The sequence below is a fragment of the Brassica napus genome, chromosome A3, assembly GCF_020379485.1.
Source record: "Brassica napus cultivar Da-Ae chromosome A3, Da-Ae, whole genome shotgun sequence".
Taxonomy (NCBI): domain Eukaryota; kingdom Viridiplantae; phylum Streptophyta; class Magnoliopsida; order Brassicales; family Brassicaceae; genus Brassica; species Brassica napus.
Genome location: NC_063436.1, coordinates 26,908,932 through 26,920,099, shown reverse-complemented (window position 1 = coordinate 26,920,099; position 11,168 = coordinate 26,908,932). Strand labels below are relative to the sequence as shown.

The window sequence follows — 11,168 nt, the reverse complement described above, 5'->3', positions numbered from 1 at the left end:
CTTGGTTCGTATGTGTTTGTATGTAAGCGTTATGTTAGCTTTTATAACCCTCGAGCTTGATTTAATTAGCTAATCTCTTTTGAATCTAAGAATACATTTTGGTAGACCTCCAAAAAGATTAGCGTTTCCCTGCTTCTTTAAAGAGGATTTTTTTTCATCTTTACATTTACAATTATACAATTTAGTATGTTTTACCTTCATCTTGTCTTTTAGTTTTTCTTGCAATGTTTTAGGGCCTACTTATTAGTCACAAAAAAAGTGTATCACATCGGTAATTGGAAGGGATTTGAAGCAATATATAAAATAGATGGACCACTTCTCTTTATCACCAATTGATTTTAGGTTGAAAGTTCATCTACCTTAACACTACTATATGTATGAGTAGTCTACTACTTGAGTCTTACGGTAGACCAATGATTACCGTGATGTGGTGATTAATTAATTTGTTAGTATATCTGATTAAATCCTTCATTTAAAGTATGCGTCTATGCCATAAGAACTTTGATCATTCTGTTCTAGACCATAAGTTTTTTTACGCACCAAAATTTGTTTGAAGAAAGGCATTTGCCGTAAAAAAATGCGTCAAGTAAACCTAAGTGAATAGTTTTTATCTTAACCACTAAGAAGATGTTTGAAAGGATTATACGTTTACTGGACTTAATTATTAATACTTGCTAATCATTCACAAATGAGAGTTTAATAACTTCCAATAGTTAGCAAAAGAAATCTAGGGCCATTGCGCTGAGAGCTGATTTGAATGAAATTAGTGGTAATGCTGTAGAATTGTGCTTAGTTTATGCATTTCAATTGTTTCGTTGCCTATATAATGATTTGCACTCTTGATCCAAACCACTACTATATATATGTGAGTGTACTGGTCTCGTTTAGTATATCACTAAATGAGTTTAAAAGTTTGTTTTTATCATATCATAATTAGAAGTGAAATTATAAAGGGTATTATAAAAGAACAACGAACAAATAGTTAACCAACATAAAAATGCACACAATAGAACAACATGAAAGTAACAAATTAAAGAAATTATGAAAAGTCATTAGAAAATGCAGTTACATATCAATTCATGGAAATAATAAAATATGATAGCAGAAATAAATAAAAAACAAACTTCGGTTTCGGTTGATTATTCAAAAGAGTAAAAATGGGAAAAGAACGAAAAAGAGTGAAAATAAGCAATGGTCAGGACAGTGTAGAATCAACGTCCGTTGTTGAAGACTCTACAGTTTCTCCTGATCTCTCCAGAACGTCCGGTAAGAACCCCAATCCTACCCATTTTCACCATTGCTTCAGCAAATCTCTTCCTAAAGAGTGCATTGCTTTGTGCAAAGCTCGACACAATTCCACGGGTTGACCTGTCAAGACCCATGTTTTGATCAATCCTCATGACTCCTCTCTGCCTTCGGATCTCTCCGTAGATTGCGTTATCCACGATGAATGGTGTCCTTTGGTCCAAGAATACCGATGGGTCATTTGGAGAACGGCATGTGTTCCTCAACCTAAAGAAATGTATTAGTGGGTCACATTCACATACATCATTTGATACATAAAATAATAACACATTTAGTCAAGTGATTTGTGTTAGTATTCACACACACACACACACACGTACCTAGCATTTAAAGTGCGGTCCATGGCAGGGTCATTAAGCCTATCCTGGAAAAGACTGCAATGAATAGAACCAACACTGTGGCCACCACCAATAAGTGTAACCATGTCGTTCGCATTCATACCTTTAGCTGCAAATGCTTGGATGGATGCAGACACAGGGATTGTTGGTCCGGGCAAGTTCACATCATTGGGACTTGACCTTAATCCATCACGTCTTCCTGTTGGTACTGAGAACCTTGGACCACCAGCTAATGCGACTGAGTCTCTGGTGGCTAGAGTTACAATGTCTGCGCATGAGACAGTTCGGGGGCATGCAGCCTCGAGCTGTCTTTTGGCCTCATCAATGATCTCGTAGCCTCTGACACTTGCATTGGGTCCGGTGCTTTTCTCTGATGGCCTTCCGGGTCTTGGGTCGATCAAGAGGGAAGCATCACAACCCTATACAACCGTATCAAACATTGATTGGTCAACGTAACGTCAAAAAGATAAATTAGAACATCAGCATTCATATAGTCTGTAACTAAAGTATTTAGTGATATAGTATTAATATAATGTAATATTCTAATCAATTTTTAACCAAAAACGACTATTGACAAGAAAACAAATCTTATATGAGTTTCTATTAAAAAAAAATTGAATTTCTTTTTTTTGCTAAAAAAAAAAAAAAAAAAAAAAAAAAATTGAATTTCTCAATCGGAAATTTCTTTAATCTTTCATCATATTTTATATTTTTGTATTTATTTTCTTAATTTTAATTATGAGAAACTCTTCTAGAGACTATGGATAGAGAGGATATATATGCGTGTGCACACAACATAATAAGGAGAAGCTTACTAACCCTGACAAAGCAATCATGAAACTGCATACGAAGCAATGCTGCAGTGATGCTACGGTCACGGCGGAAACGGTTGGCAACAACATTAGCAACGATAGATTCCGCGCGGGGGCATGATCGGCCGTAGAACCCAAAGCGGAGCTGCGCCAAGGCAGATGGGACAAGGAAACAGAAAAGGAAAAACAAAGCTGTGATTGACCTCATTTTGAATTATGAGCTCTTCTTTGCCTCTCCTGTAAATGTTACTTTTGGTGATGATATTCTAAGTGTCCATAACATACATATTTATATATGAATTTAGGGACAGGACGTAGGCAAAGAGAATGTCTCATTTAGAAGACGTGCATAGAGTAAAGGTGGATACATTGTCAATTTAACTGGTTTAAAGGAATATACATGATGTATCATTGTGTTTTAATAATGTTTCAGAAAATGTTTTAGCGTTTCTTCTCCACACGTCGAAGATTCAACATGGCCAACTTGGAATATTTATTGAAAAACTTGCGTTCAACATTGAGTCGGCTTTGAAATGTACCATTTCTATGTCGAGAAGTGGATTTAGTTTAGTGCTAACCCGAGTCGACGTAAAATTGGACCCTAAAGACCATCAGGACTAGAACAGCTGCTTGATTTGCTTCCCCTAGAGGCCGACACTGGTGCTGTCGCATTAAAACAGAATTTAAATTTATTTCTATTTTGTTTATTTGTTTATTGTGTTCCTCGTATCATCAGCACTAAGGCGATATTTTGACCAAGTTGTAAAGTAAATTTCCGATTTGTATAAATGAAAAAAATAATTCATATCTAGGTCTTCTAACTTCTGTCAACATCTCTCAAAACTAACAGGATTTCTTTTTAAATAAAAAAAAAAACAAGAAACTGTTCTTATTTGAAAGTAACAAGACCTGTCGTGTAAACATATCAAGATTCAAGTAAAAAAGAACAGGCACCTAGCTTTACATTACACAATCAACAACATTGGCTCTCTTGCACTTGTTCTTTCCCCCCTCTATCATAAATGAGCCACCTCTCTAAACCTCGTAAACAACCCACACAGCAAACGATTCATAAATTATAAGTGTTGTAGCCACCAGCATCAGAAGCTGGTCTATATTCCGTTCCATAAGTTTGCCCATTCAGTGACGGCGTGTATGCAGACGCTGACGGACCAGCAAGCTGAGAGTATGCTGTTGGTCTGTACTGCACCGTCTCTGTGCCCATGTAGCTGCTCGCGAGCGACTCTTGAAGGTTGCTCAGCTGAGGAGGGTACGCAGGTACATAACCAGTATCCACTCTAGCATATCCCCCTGAAACCGAAGCCGGTTCCTTGTGATTGCTGATGAACTCCTACACATAGGTAAACGACAAATACGGGCTTTTTACAATTCCATTTCGGGTAACATTTAAATATAGATGGAATGTGTTCTTACTTGGATTAGTTGCTGGGCAGTCTGTACTTGAGAAGACGTGCCTTTGATTTCCACTGTGATTTGATCAGGATGTGGACTTTCTTGAATGGTAATGGTAGCGCCGCTTCTTCTACGGATGAAGGCTATATTAGCTCCTTCTAAACCAATGATATCCTCCGCATAGGAGAAAGGTATTTGCATCGTTTGAGATACCTGGCAAGAAAAAACCATAACAGAAAAATATTCACTACTTCCAAGAGATTAGCTTAGAAGTGATAAGATCAAAGACACTAGTAGAAGACCAAAAAAGAATAAGTAAGAACGTGATAACTAACCTGTGTAACAAAAGCAGCAGAAACTCGAGCAAGGCCAGGGGAGTGTCTAGCGGCCAATGCAGGATCCTGACTGTAGATGGAAGCTCCCGAAGGCTGAACAAATGACTCCACCCGAGTATCCCGCTCCAAAAACAGAGCTTCCCTCCGTGCCAAGAGATCAGACTCGATTGCATTTGACAAAGCAGCATGGAGAGCTGACTTGTTGTTAGCTAACGGTTCCTCCTGACGAACTTGAGAGACTCTAGCTAGATACTACAGATCAAAAAAATTAACAAAAGCTAGATAAAACAGAGAGAAACGCAAGGAAGAAGTCGTTTCAGAGAATCAAGCTCACTTGTTTCTCGAAGAGAGGAACCACAGAATGGTCGACTAGAAATTTCCTCAAGTGTCCTACAACACCTTCTAACGCCTTTACGATCTTTAAAGCTTCCCCCTGCAAATCCACTATCCTCTCATCTTGCGCAGCATAAAACGGTGTGTCCTCTGTCAACAAGAAAATACAGTTTACTTATTATCATCCGGTTTAACAACTCCAGAGATGACAATTAACTGAGAAATAACAAACATAGATGATGATGTTAGTACCGTCTGATAAAATGCGAACCGATGCACCAGAGTTCTCTACTATAGATTTAATAGAGGACCCTTGTTTCCCGATTAAATTAATCGCCTGGGAAGAAGCAACTAATAAACGCACTGAAGAGAAAGCAACTCCAGCGTTCTGAAGATCCTCATCATCATCACTATCAGGCAACCCCGAAACTCTTCTGAACACCCTCACGACTGCCTCCATTGCAGGGGACATGTACGCCTCTGGCTCTTCCTTTGCAGATATCATCACCTAAACATAACAGTGGACACTTAAAACTACAATAAAACCCATAGAGCAATCAAAACTGAAACTTCGAATTAAAACGGAATAACTCAAGTGGACACTTCAAACTACAATCAAACCCAGAAAGCTTACAACTTTATCTAGAAAGAGCATCGCTATGATCATACCCCCATGAATATGAACACTGATGCTAACGAAACCCTAATTTTCTCTAATTAGGTTTAAGAAAGTTACAGCCTTTAGAAATAAGAAAAATCCCAATTCGGAACGATAAAGGAGAGATACTAACGATGCGATCAGGAGTTGTGGTGGGACCGTCGAGGACTTTGATGCGAGCGCGAGTCTCCTCGCACATCTTTCTGATGATATCTCCTTTGCGTCCGATAATAGCTCCGACCTTAGATACCGGAACGATCACACGGAACACGCAATCCCCAGGCCATCCTGGCCATCTCTCCGCCGCGGAATCGTTTGCATCGGGGGCGGTTTCAGAAGCTAAGCTATCCGGCTGATTCGATTCGGGGAAGGCGACGGAGGCTTCGTTGAGCAATGAGGAGGCAGTGACTCCCGAAGGTGTGAGGGTTTCATTCTCGGGGAAGTTTGTAGCACCGTTCTCGGCGGAATCGGCGACGGCGGCCATTAGAATCGGAACAAATTAAAAAAGGGGATAGCGAGCGAGGAGGAGAAGATGATTTGACCTTGGGTTATATACGATGTCGTTTCAGTTCAGATGTTTTGGGCTTTGGGCATGTTATGTAGATTAGGGCCGTAATGATATTCATTTGGGCTTCTTTTAGCCCATTAGCTATATACTTTTTTCTTCCGACAAACAGCCCACTATAAGACCAATAATATTTGAACTCGTACTTTATGTATATGTTTCAAGTTTTATCCCCGATTCGGTTACGTTTGTCTGCTCTGACTGTCTGCTTAACACTCCAGACGATATTATCCCTTATGGAATCTTTATTCTTTTTAATTATGGGATCATCTTTATTCTTTTTAAGTATGTTAGTTTACCTCTTATTACACAAAGTCAGTGTATGTTTTATGGGTTAATATATTCTCTGCCTCACGTGAAATGGTTGCATTATTCGTTTTACCGTAAGTTGGGATATCTTATGTTTTGTATGCTATGGAAGATTTAGTTTGCACATCTTGTCCTCATTTGCAATAGGCAATGAAAAAGAAAGGGACGTGACGTAGAAATTATGTGCTGGCCCAGAAGATACTTATCCCTTTGCGAGTCTTTTTTTGTATTTTAGGTTTTTATTCTTTCGACTCAAAAGCTTTTTTATTCCTATGTTTCAAAATTTATAGATCTCAGTTTCCTTTGGAACTAGAAAATATGGATCATACTTAGCAAAAAAAAAAGAAATATGGATCATATACAGCTGAAACATGCAGCATCTTTATGACCGGTTGAACTACTATTATGTAGATTTTATAGTCATCAAAACTTCGAGAAATGGTGTTCTTTGAAAGATATAGTCTTATATAGTTTTTGACTTTTCATTATTTTTATATGTTTTCATATTTTTCGAAGTACTATTGAATAATCATCACTAATCACTATCTAAAATGTTATCCTCCATTTCTTATACTCACCAATTACTTTTCGACATCATCATCAATATTTTAAACTCTATTATCTTTAGTATAATCTCGTTATGCGTTAGTTAATTATTACGGTAGTTCTTTTCGTTCTTGTTCTTTTTTTAAAGACGATTGTTTTTGTTTATTTTATATTTTCATTGTTTGGGTTACCCAAAAGGTTTCGAGAGTTTAGGACAAATTAAACGCATATTATATGTGTATATGTTAATGGTCCCCTCAATACACGCACATAGAAGAGAGTTCACTTGTAGTTTGTAACCATTTGAATCAATCTTGTACAGTGCCCTAATTGACTCTCAAGGGTCACGTGCTTAACAACATACTTAAACATTATCACATTTCCAGTTACATGTAATTTTTATGGTAGTCTTTCTTAATTTTTTTTTTTATAAAAACGAGGATCTTACTTATTTTTAGCACACTTTCTTTATTTCCTTTACATCATAATTAACATCTTTCCAACACCTACGAAAGGTAACATCTACCGTTGAAAACCCCGAAATAATGTTTTTATCCAAAGGTAAACACATCATCTGATGTGAGTGAAGATAACTCATCAAACATCAATAGCTTCGTGAAACAACTGTTAGAAGAAAAAAGTCAAATACACAATTGAATCTTCTATGTCCATCGAGCTAATGATGCTTCACAACAATTAGTTAACCATTCCAATAGTGACAAAGAAAAAGGTAACCATTCCAGAAGACATGCATTTGTGTTTTAGAATCAAATATCTTTTTTTTATTTTCTTGATTTAAACATTAAGAAAGAAAGAAAAAGTAACTGATTTAAAAGGAAAAAAAAGAGGAAAAGAAAAGAAGGAGAGGTCACATGTCATATGAAAAGAAGTGTAATAACATAAGAAGATTCCAAAAAAAAGGAACAGGGATGGACTTTGGAGACAGTGGGCAGAGTTCGCAGACAGGTTTATCCTCTCTTTACATCTTCCTCGTTAGATAAATCTCATGCAGCTTCACCATTGCTAAGTTCACCTACACATATTCACTCCACAAACATAAATATTATTTTTGTTTTTGTTTTTAATATGAAGAAAATGTGTTTACACACTATTGTTAAAACAAAAAAAGATTGGATTTTTTTTATCAAGATATGTAAGCACTAATAAGCAATGAGGATCATTCTACTGCCGTAATTTTGACTTTAAAATATATGGGTGATTACACTACTATTATGACTGCAGTACGTATTGTTTGAAACGATGTCTTCTCGTTTTAGTGGTCCAAAAAGACTACAGTAAATGACACAGAGAGACAGCATGAAGTCAAGTACTTTACTACTCCTATAATCACTGAAGATTAGTAGTTATTTTAAACTTGTACATTAAAAAATAATATAAGAAATTTTGTGAAGAGTTCCAACTTGGGACAAAATTTAGTTAACTTATTTTTTTTTCTTTTGCAACTTATTTCTTTCTTTATAGCAAAAAGAATTATGAAACCTCATAACTCAAAAGTTCACGAACGAGTTATCTTTTTGTCAGTTTTATGAAGATGGTGAAAGGTTTCAGAGTGTAAAGGAAAAGCACCACGTCATTGCAGAAATCTAACACATGCAATGAAATCAGGCCACATACACAGACATGATGTTTTGGGTTTTCTGCATACAAAGCTTAAATGTTTTAGAAGTGAGTGCTTTAGAGCATCAACATTAACCAAATTTTAATATTATAATAATATTAACCATTAAGAACTTGACGAATGTTAAATGATTTTTTTATAAGTTGTCGAGTTTCTTAAACAAGAAAATTTGCATTCTTTTTTTCTTCTTTTTTTCCTTTTTTAAATTTTGGTAAAGTGCTTTACTGAAATAGAGAGATTCACTGCTGCTGTGTTCTATTTTCGAAAAGGTTATTTCAATTTCTTTTTGTAGTATTATTATTGTTAATCCAACAAGCTGAGAACTTTGTTTTCTTTTGAAAGTCACAAAAATGTATTACTACTTTTTCTCAAAAAATAAATAAATGTAATACTATACTACTATTCATTATCTTCCAAGACATTACATGTTTTGTGTTTAATTCCCTATAGCCCTACTTTTACTCTACCTCTGTCTCACTTTTCACCTTTTACAGAGACTGTTTTCGCCGCAACTAACAGAGAGCCTCCATCTAATTGACTATATATATAACTTTGACAAACCCTAACGGATCTTTTCTCTTTTCTTGTACCATCTCGTGACTCTCCCTATCCAGTCGGTGACTCTATCTCTCTCTCTCTGTCTAATCTTAGATGTTCATTGGGTTTTCTTTCTTTCTTTCTTCAAGGTGTCAAATGAACATCTCTATCTTTTCATTTCCTTTCTAGTACATAGAATCTTCCTTTTCCCTCCTTAAAGTGTTGACATTTTTGCTAAATTTAGTAAACAAAGATTTTGTCAGAGGGTTTAAGGGTTTATCATCACCCTACACAGATAAACACCCCAAAACAAATCAAGATTCATTTCCCAAAGCCTTATTGTAACTTTCCTAAAAAGGAAACCTTAAATCTTCTCTCTCACACGATCATTTGAGTTGGTACAATTCTCAGAAATTTTCTGAATCGACTTTTAAAAAGAAAACTTAATTAAGAGTTAACCACCTCCTCAAGTCCAACAGTTATCAGAACAGTACTCCTCTGTTTTTTTTTTCTCTCTCTCTCATCGGCAGAGAAATGTCGTCTTGTCTAAGCGGCGGCGCCACCTGTACTTTCAAGCTGAAAACGATGAAATCTCCGCCGTCGAGAGCCGCCTCCTCACACAACACTCCTTCACCGTCATCTACAATCTCCGAATCCAACTCGCCTCCGTTCACAATCTCCACAAGAAGGCCAAGGACTCGGCGGAAACGACCAAACCAAACTTACAACGAAGCGGCGGCTCTCCTCTCCACCGCATACCCAAACATCTTCTCCTCCATGAGAAACACTCTGTTTCCCGGGACTAAGTCTCCTCTCAGCGACTACGACGAAGCCTCCCAGTTACTTCTTCCCTTTGAGACAATCGACGAGGTGTTCAATCCCGCAATACAGACCGAACCGTATCAGTTCTTGGAGAAGAAAGAGCTCAGTTTCAACTCGGAGGTGACTCGGTTTGAGTTATTAGACGCCTTCGACGCGGAATCGATTATTCTTGATGATGAGGAGATTGAAGAAGGGATAGATAGTTTTATGGGGAGCAACGAATCCAACGACGGAGAATGTACGACGATGCCTTGGTACCGAAGCTCCATAGGATTCAGCTCCCCCGGAAACTCCCTGTTAGGGCTCGGCTTGAGGAGCTCTCTTCGGGAAGAAGACGACGATGATGATGGGAGCTTGTGTAGATATCCCACTGTAGAACTCAAGCACATCTCGCCGAGAATTCAGACCACCACAACCGCCGCCGCATCAACCGATGACGTAGCCGTGGATAGTATCAAGAGTAAGAAAAAAAAGACGAAGAAGAAGAAGAAGAAGAAAGTGGCTGCGGCGGCGGCGGAATCAAGGAGCGTTGAAGATTTGACGACGGAGAAGAGAGTGAGTACGTTTTTGAAGCTTGACTACGAGAGGGTTTTAGAGGCTTGGTCGGATAAGGAGTCGCCTTTCTCCGATGAGATTCTTGGCTCGCACGCTACCGAAGTAGACATCCATGTACGTTATACTTTTATCCTCTAATTAATCTTTCTTTCCCGCCACATTTTTCAATTTTTTTTAACCATATCTTTAATCCTTGTAATTAATTTATTTACAAGACTTGAAAGTGGTTTGTTAACTTGTATTTTCTACTCTATTTTGTTTTAAAACTCTTAATAGTTTTCTTTTGTTCAATAGTCTTTTCAAAATGAGTGAGCTTTTGAAATTCTTAAACCAAGAAATTTAATGTTTTCTTCTCTATAACGGCACAGATTTAATCAAAAAACATTAGATGATGCTTTAATAAAGGATAAAAGATTTTGTAGCAGCAAATGCAAAAGTTACTTATGTATGAGGGTTTTTGGGACAGGCAATGTTGGCTGAGATAGATTTGTTTGGAGAAAGTGGAATGAGAGAAGCTAGTGTGTTGAGGTATAAAGAGAAACGGATGAATCGACTCTTCTCCAACTCTAAACAAATTCGATATCAAGTTCGTAAACTCAGTGCCGATCAACGACCCCGTATGAAGGTAATATCTCTATATTATTGTCTTTAAATGGTTATATATATGCATTGATGATTAGAGTAGAATGATACTATTGTTAATACATTTTTCATGTGAGCTGCGGTTTTAGGACAAAGATTCTAATATAATAATATGGTTTGTTATCTCATCGACAGGGACGATTTGTGAGACGGCCCAACGTAAGGAACTTAAGTGGGTTATTGTGAGAAGAAAAGAGTGGAATCTCTTTTGTTTATTCATGTTTAATGATCAAAGTTGTCTTTTTTTGTTGATCATTAGAGTTTATAAAACGCATGTAAACTTGCCAACAGTAATCAAGATGATCGGTATAATAACATATGATTAACATAACCAACAACGAATATAAAGTAAGATTAAT

General features: G+C 37.0%; 3 protein-coding genes across 4 annotated transcripts; 1 reads left to right on the top strand and 2 right to left on the bottom strand.

Annotated features, from left to right (window-relative positions):
• Positions 1-1,014: 1,014 nt before the first annotated feature.
• LOC125575326 (peroxidase 44-like) lies at positions 1,015-2,728 on the bottom strand. Its single transcript, XM_048763700.1, has 3 exons — positions 2,463-2,728; positions 1,626-2,062; positions 1,015-1,512 (listed from the first exon to the last, which is right to left on the bottom strand). The coding sequence occupies exons 1-3, from the start codon at positions 2,661-2,663 to the stop codon at positions 1,212-1,214; spliced, it is 939 nt and encodes a 312-aa protein (XP_048619657.1). The 5' UTR covers positions 2,664-2,728; the 3' UTR covers positions 1,015-1,211.
• Positions 2,729-3,319: 591 nt separating this feature from the next.
• On the bottom strand, positions 3,320-5,726 carry LOC106440866 (RNA-binding KH domain-containing protein PEPPER). Its single transcript, XM_013882634.3, has 6 exons — positions 5,328-5,726; positions 4,789-5,044; positions 4,538-4,686; positions 4,204-4,455; positions 3,890-4,081; positions 3,320-3,806 (listed from the first exon to the last, which is right to left on the bottom strand). Exons 1-6 carry the CDS (start codon positions 5,676-5,678, stop codon positions 3,525-3,527), a joined length of 1,482 nt encoding a protein of 493 aa, XP_013738088.1. The 5' UTR covers positions 5,679-5,726; the 3' UTR covers positions 3,320-3,524.
• Positions 5,727-8,582: 2,856 nt separating this feature from the next.
• On the top strand, positions 8,583-11,134 carry LOC106444633 (protein CHLOROPLAST IMPORT APPARATUS 2-like). 2 transcript variants are annotated; one of them, XM_013886085.3, is made up of 3 exons: positions 8,583-10,281; positions 10,634-10,792; positions 10,945-11,134. In XM_013886085.3, exons 1-3 carry the CDS (start codon positions 9,325-9,327, stop codon positions 10,993-10,995), a joined length of 1,167 nt encoding a protein of 388 aa, XP_013741539.1. In that variant the 5' UTR covers positions 8,583-9,324; the 3' UTR covers positions 10,996-11,134. The 2 variants fall into 2 exon arrangements, with proteins under 2 accessions (XP_013741539.1, XP_048619645.1); XM_048763688.1 differs by lacking the exon at positions 10,945-11,134 and having other exon boundaries at positions 10,536-10,778.
• The last annotated feature ends 34 nt before the right edge of the window (positions 11,135-11,168 follow it).

Excerpts from the sequence above, each read along its gene's own strand:
- LOC125575326 (XM_048763700.1), bottom strand. The coding sequence starts at position 2,663 with ATGAGGTCAATCACAGCTTTGTTTTTCCTTTTCTGTTTCCTTGTCCCA. Across the intron at positions 2,063-2,462 it reads TTCATGATTGCTTTGTCAGG|GGTTGTGATGCTTCCCTCTT; the intron begins GTTAGTAAGCTT and ends ACGGTTGTATAG. Across the intron at positions 1,513-1,625 it reads GACCGCACTTTAAATGCTAG|GTTGAGGAACACATGCCGTT; the intron begins GTACGTGTGTGT and ends ACATTTCTTTAG.
- LOC106440866 (XM_013882634.3), bottom strand. The coding sequence starts at position 5,678 with ATGGCCGCCGTCGCCGATTCCGCCGAGAACGGTGCTACAAACTTCCCC. Across the intron at positions 5,045-5,327 it reads CCACAACTCCTGATCGCATC|GTGATGATATCTGCAAAGGA; the intron begins GTTAGTATCTCT and ends TGTTATGTTTAG. Across the intron at positions 4,687-4,788 it reads GGTTCGCATTTTATCAGACG|AGGACACACCGTTTTATGCT; the intron begins GTACTAACATCA and ends TCTTGTTGACAG.
- LOC106444633 (XM_013886085.3), top strand. The coding sequence starts at position 9,325 with ATGTCGTCTTGTCTAAGCGGCGGCGCCACCTGTACTTTCAAGCTGAAA. Across the intron at positions 10,282-10,633 it reads CTACCGAAGTAGACATCCAT|GCAATGTTGGCTGAGATAGA; the intron begins GTACGTTATACT and ends TTTTTGGGACAG. Across the intron at positions 10,793-10,944 it reads ATCAACGACCCCGTATGAAG|GGACGATTTGTGAGACGGCC; the intron begins GTAATATCTCTA and ends TCTCATCGACAG.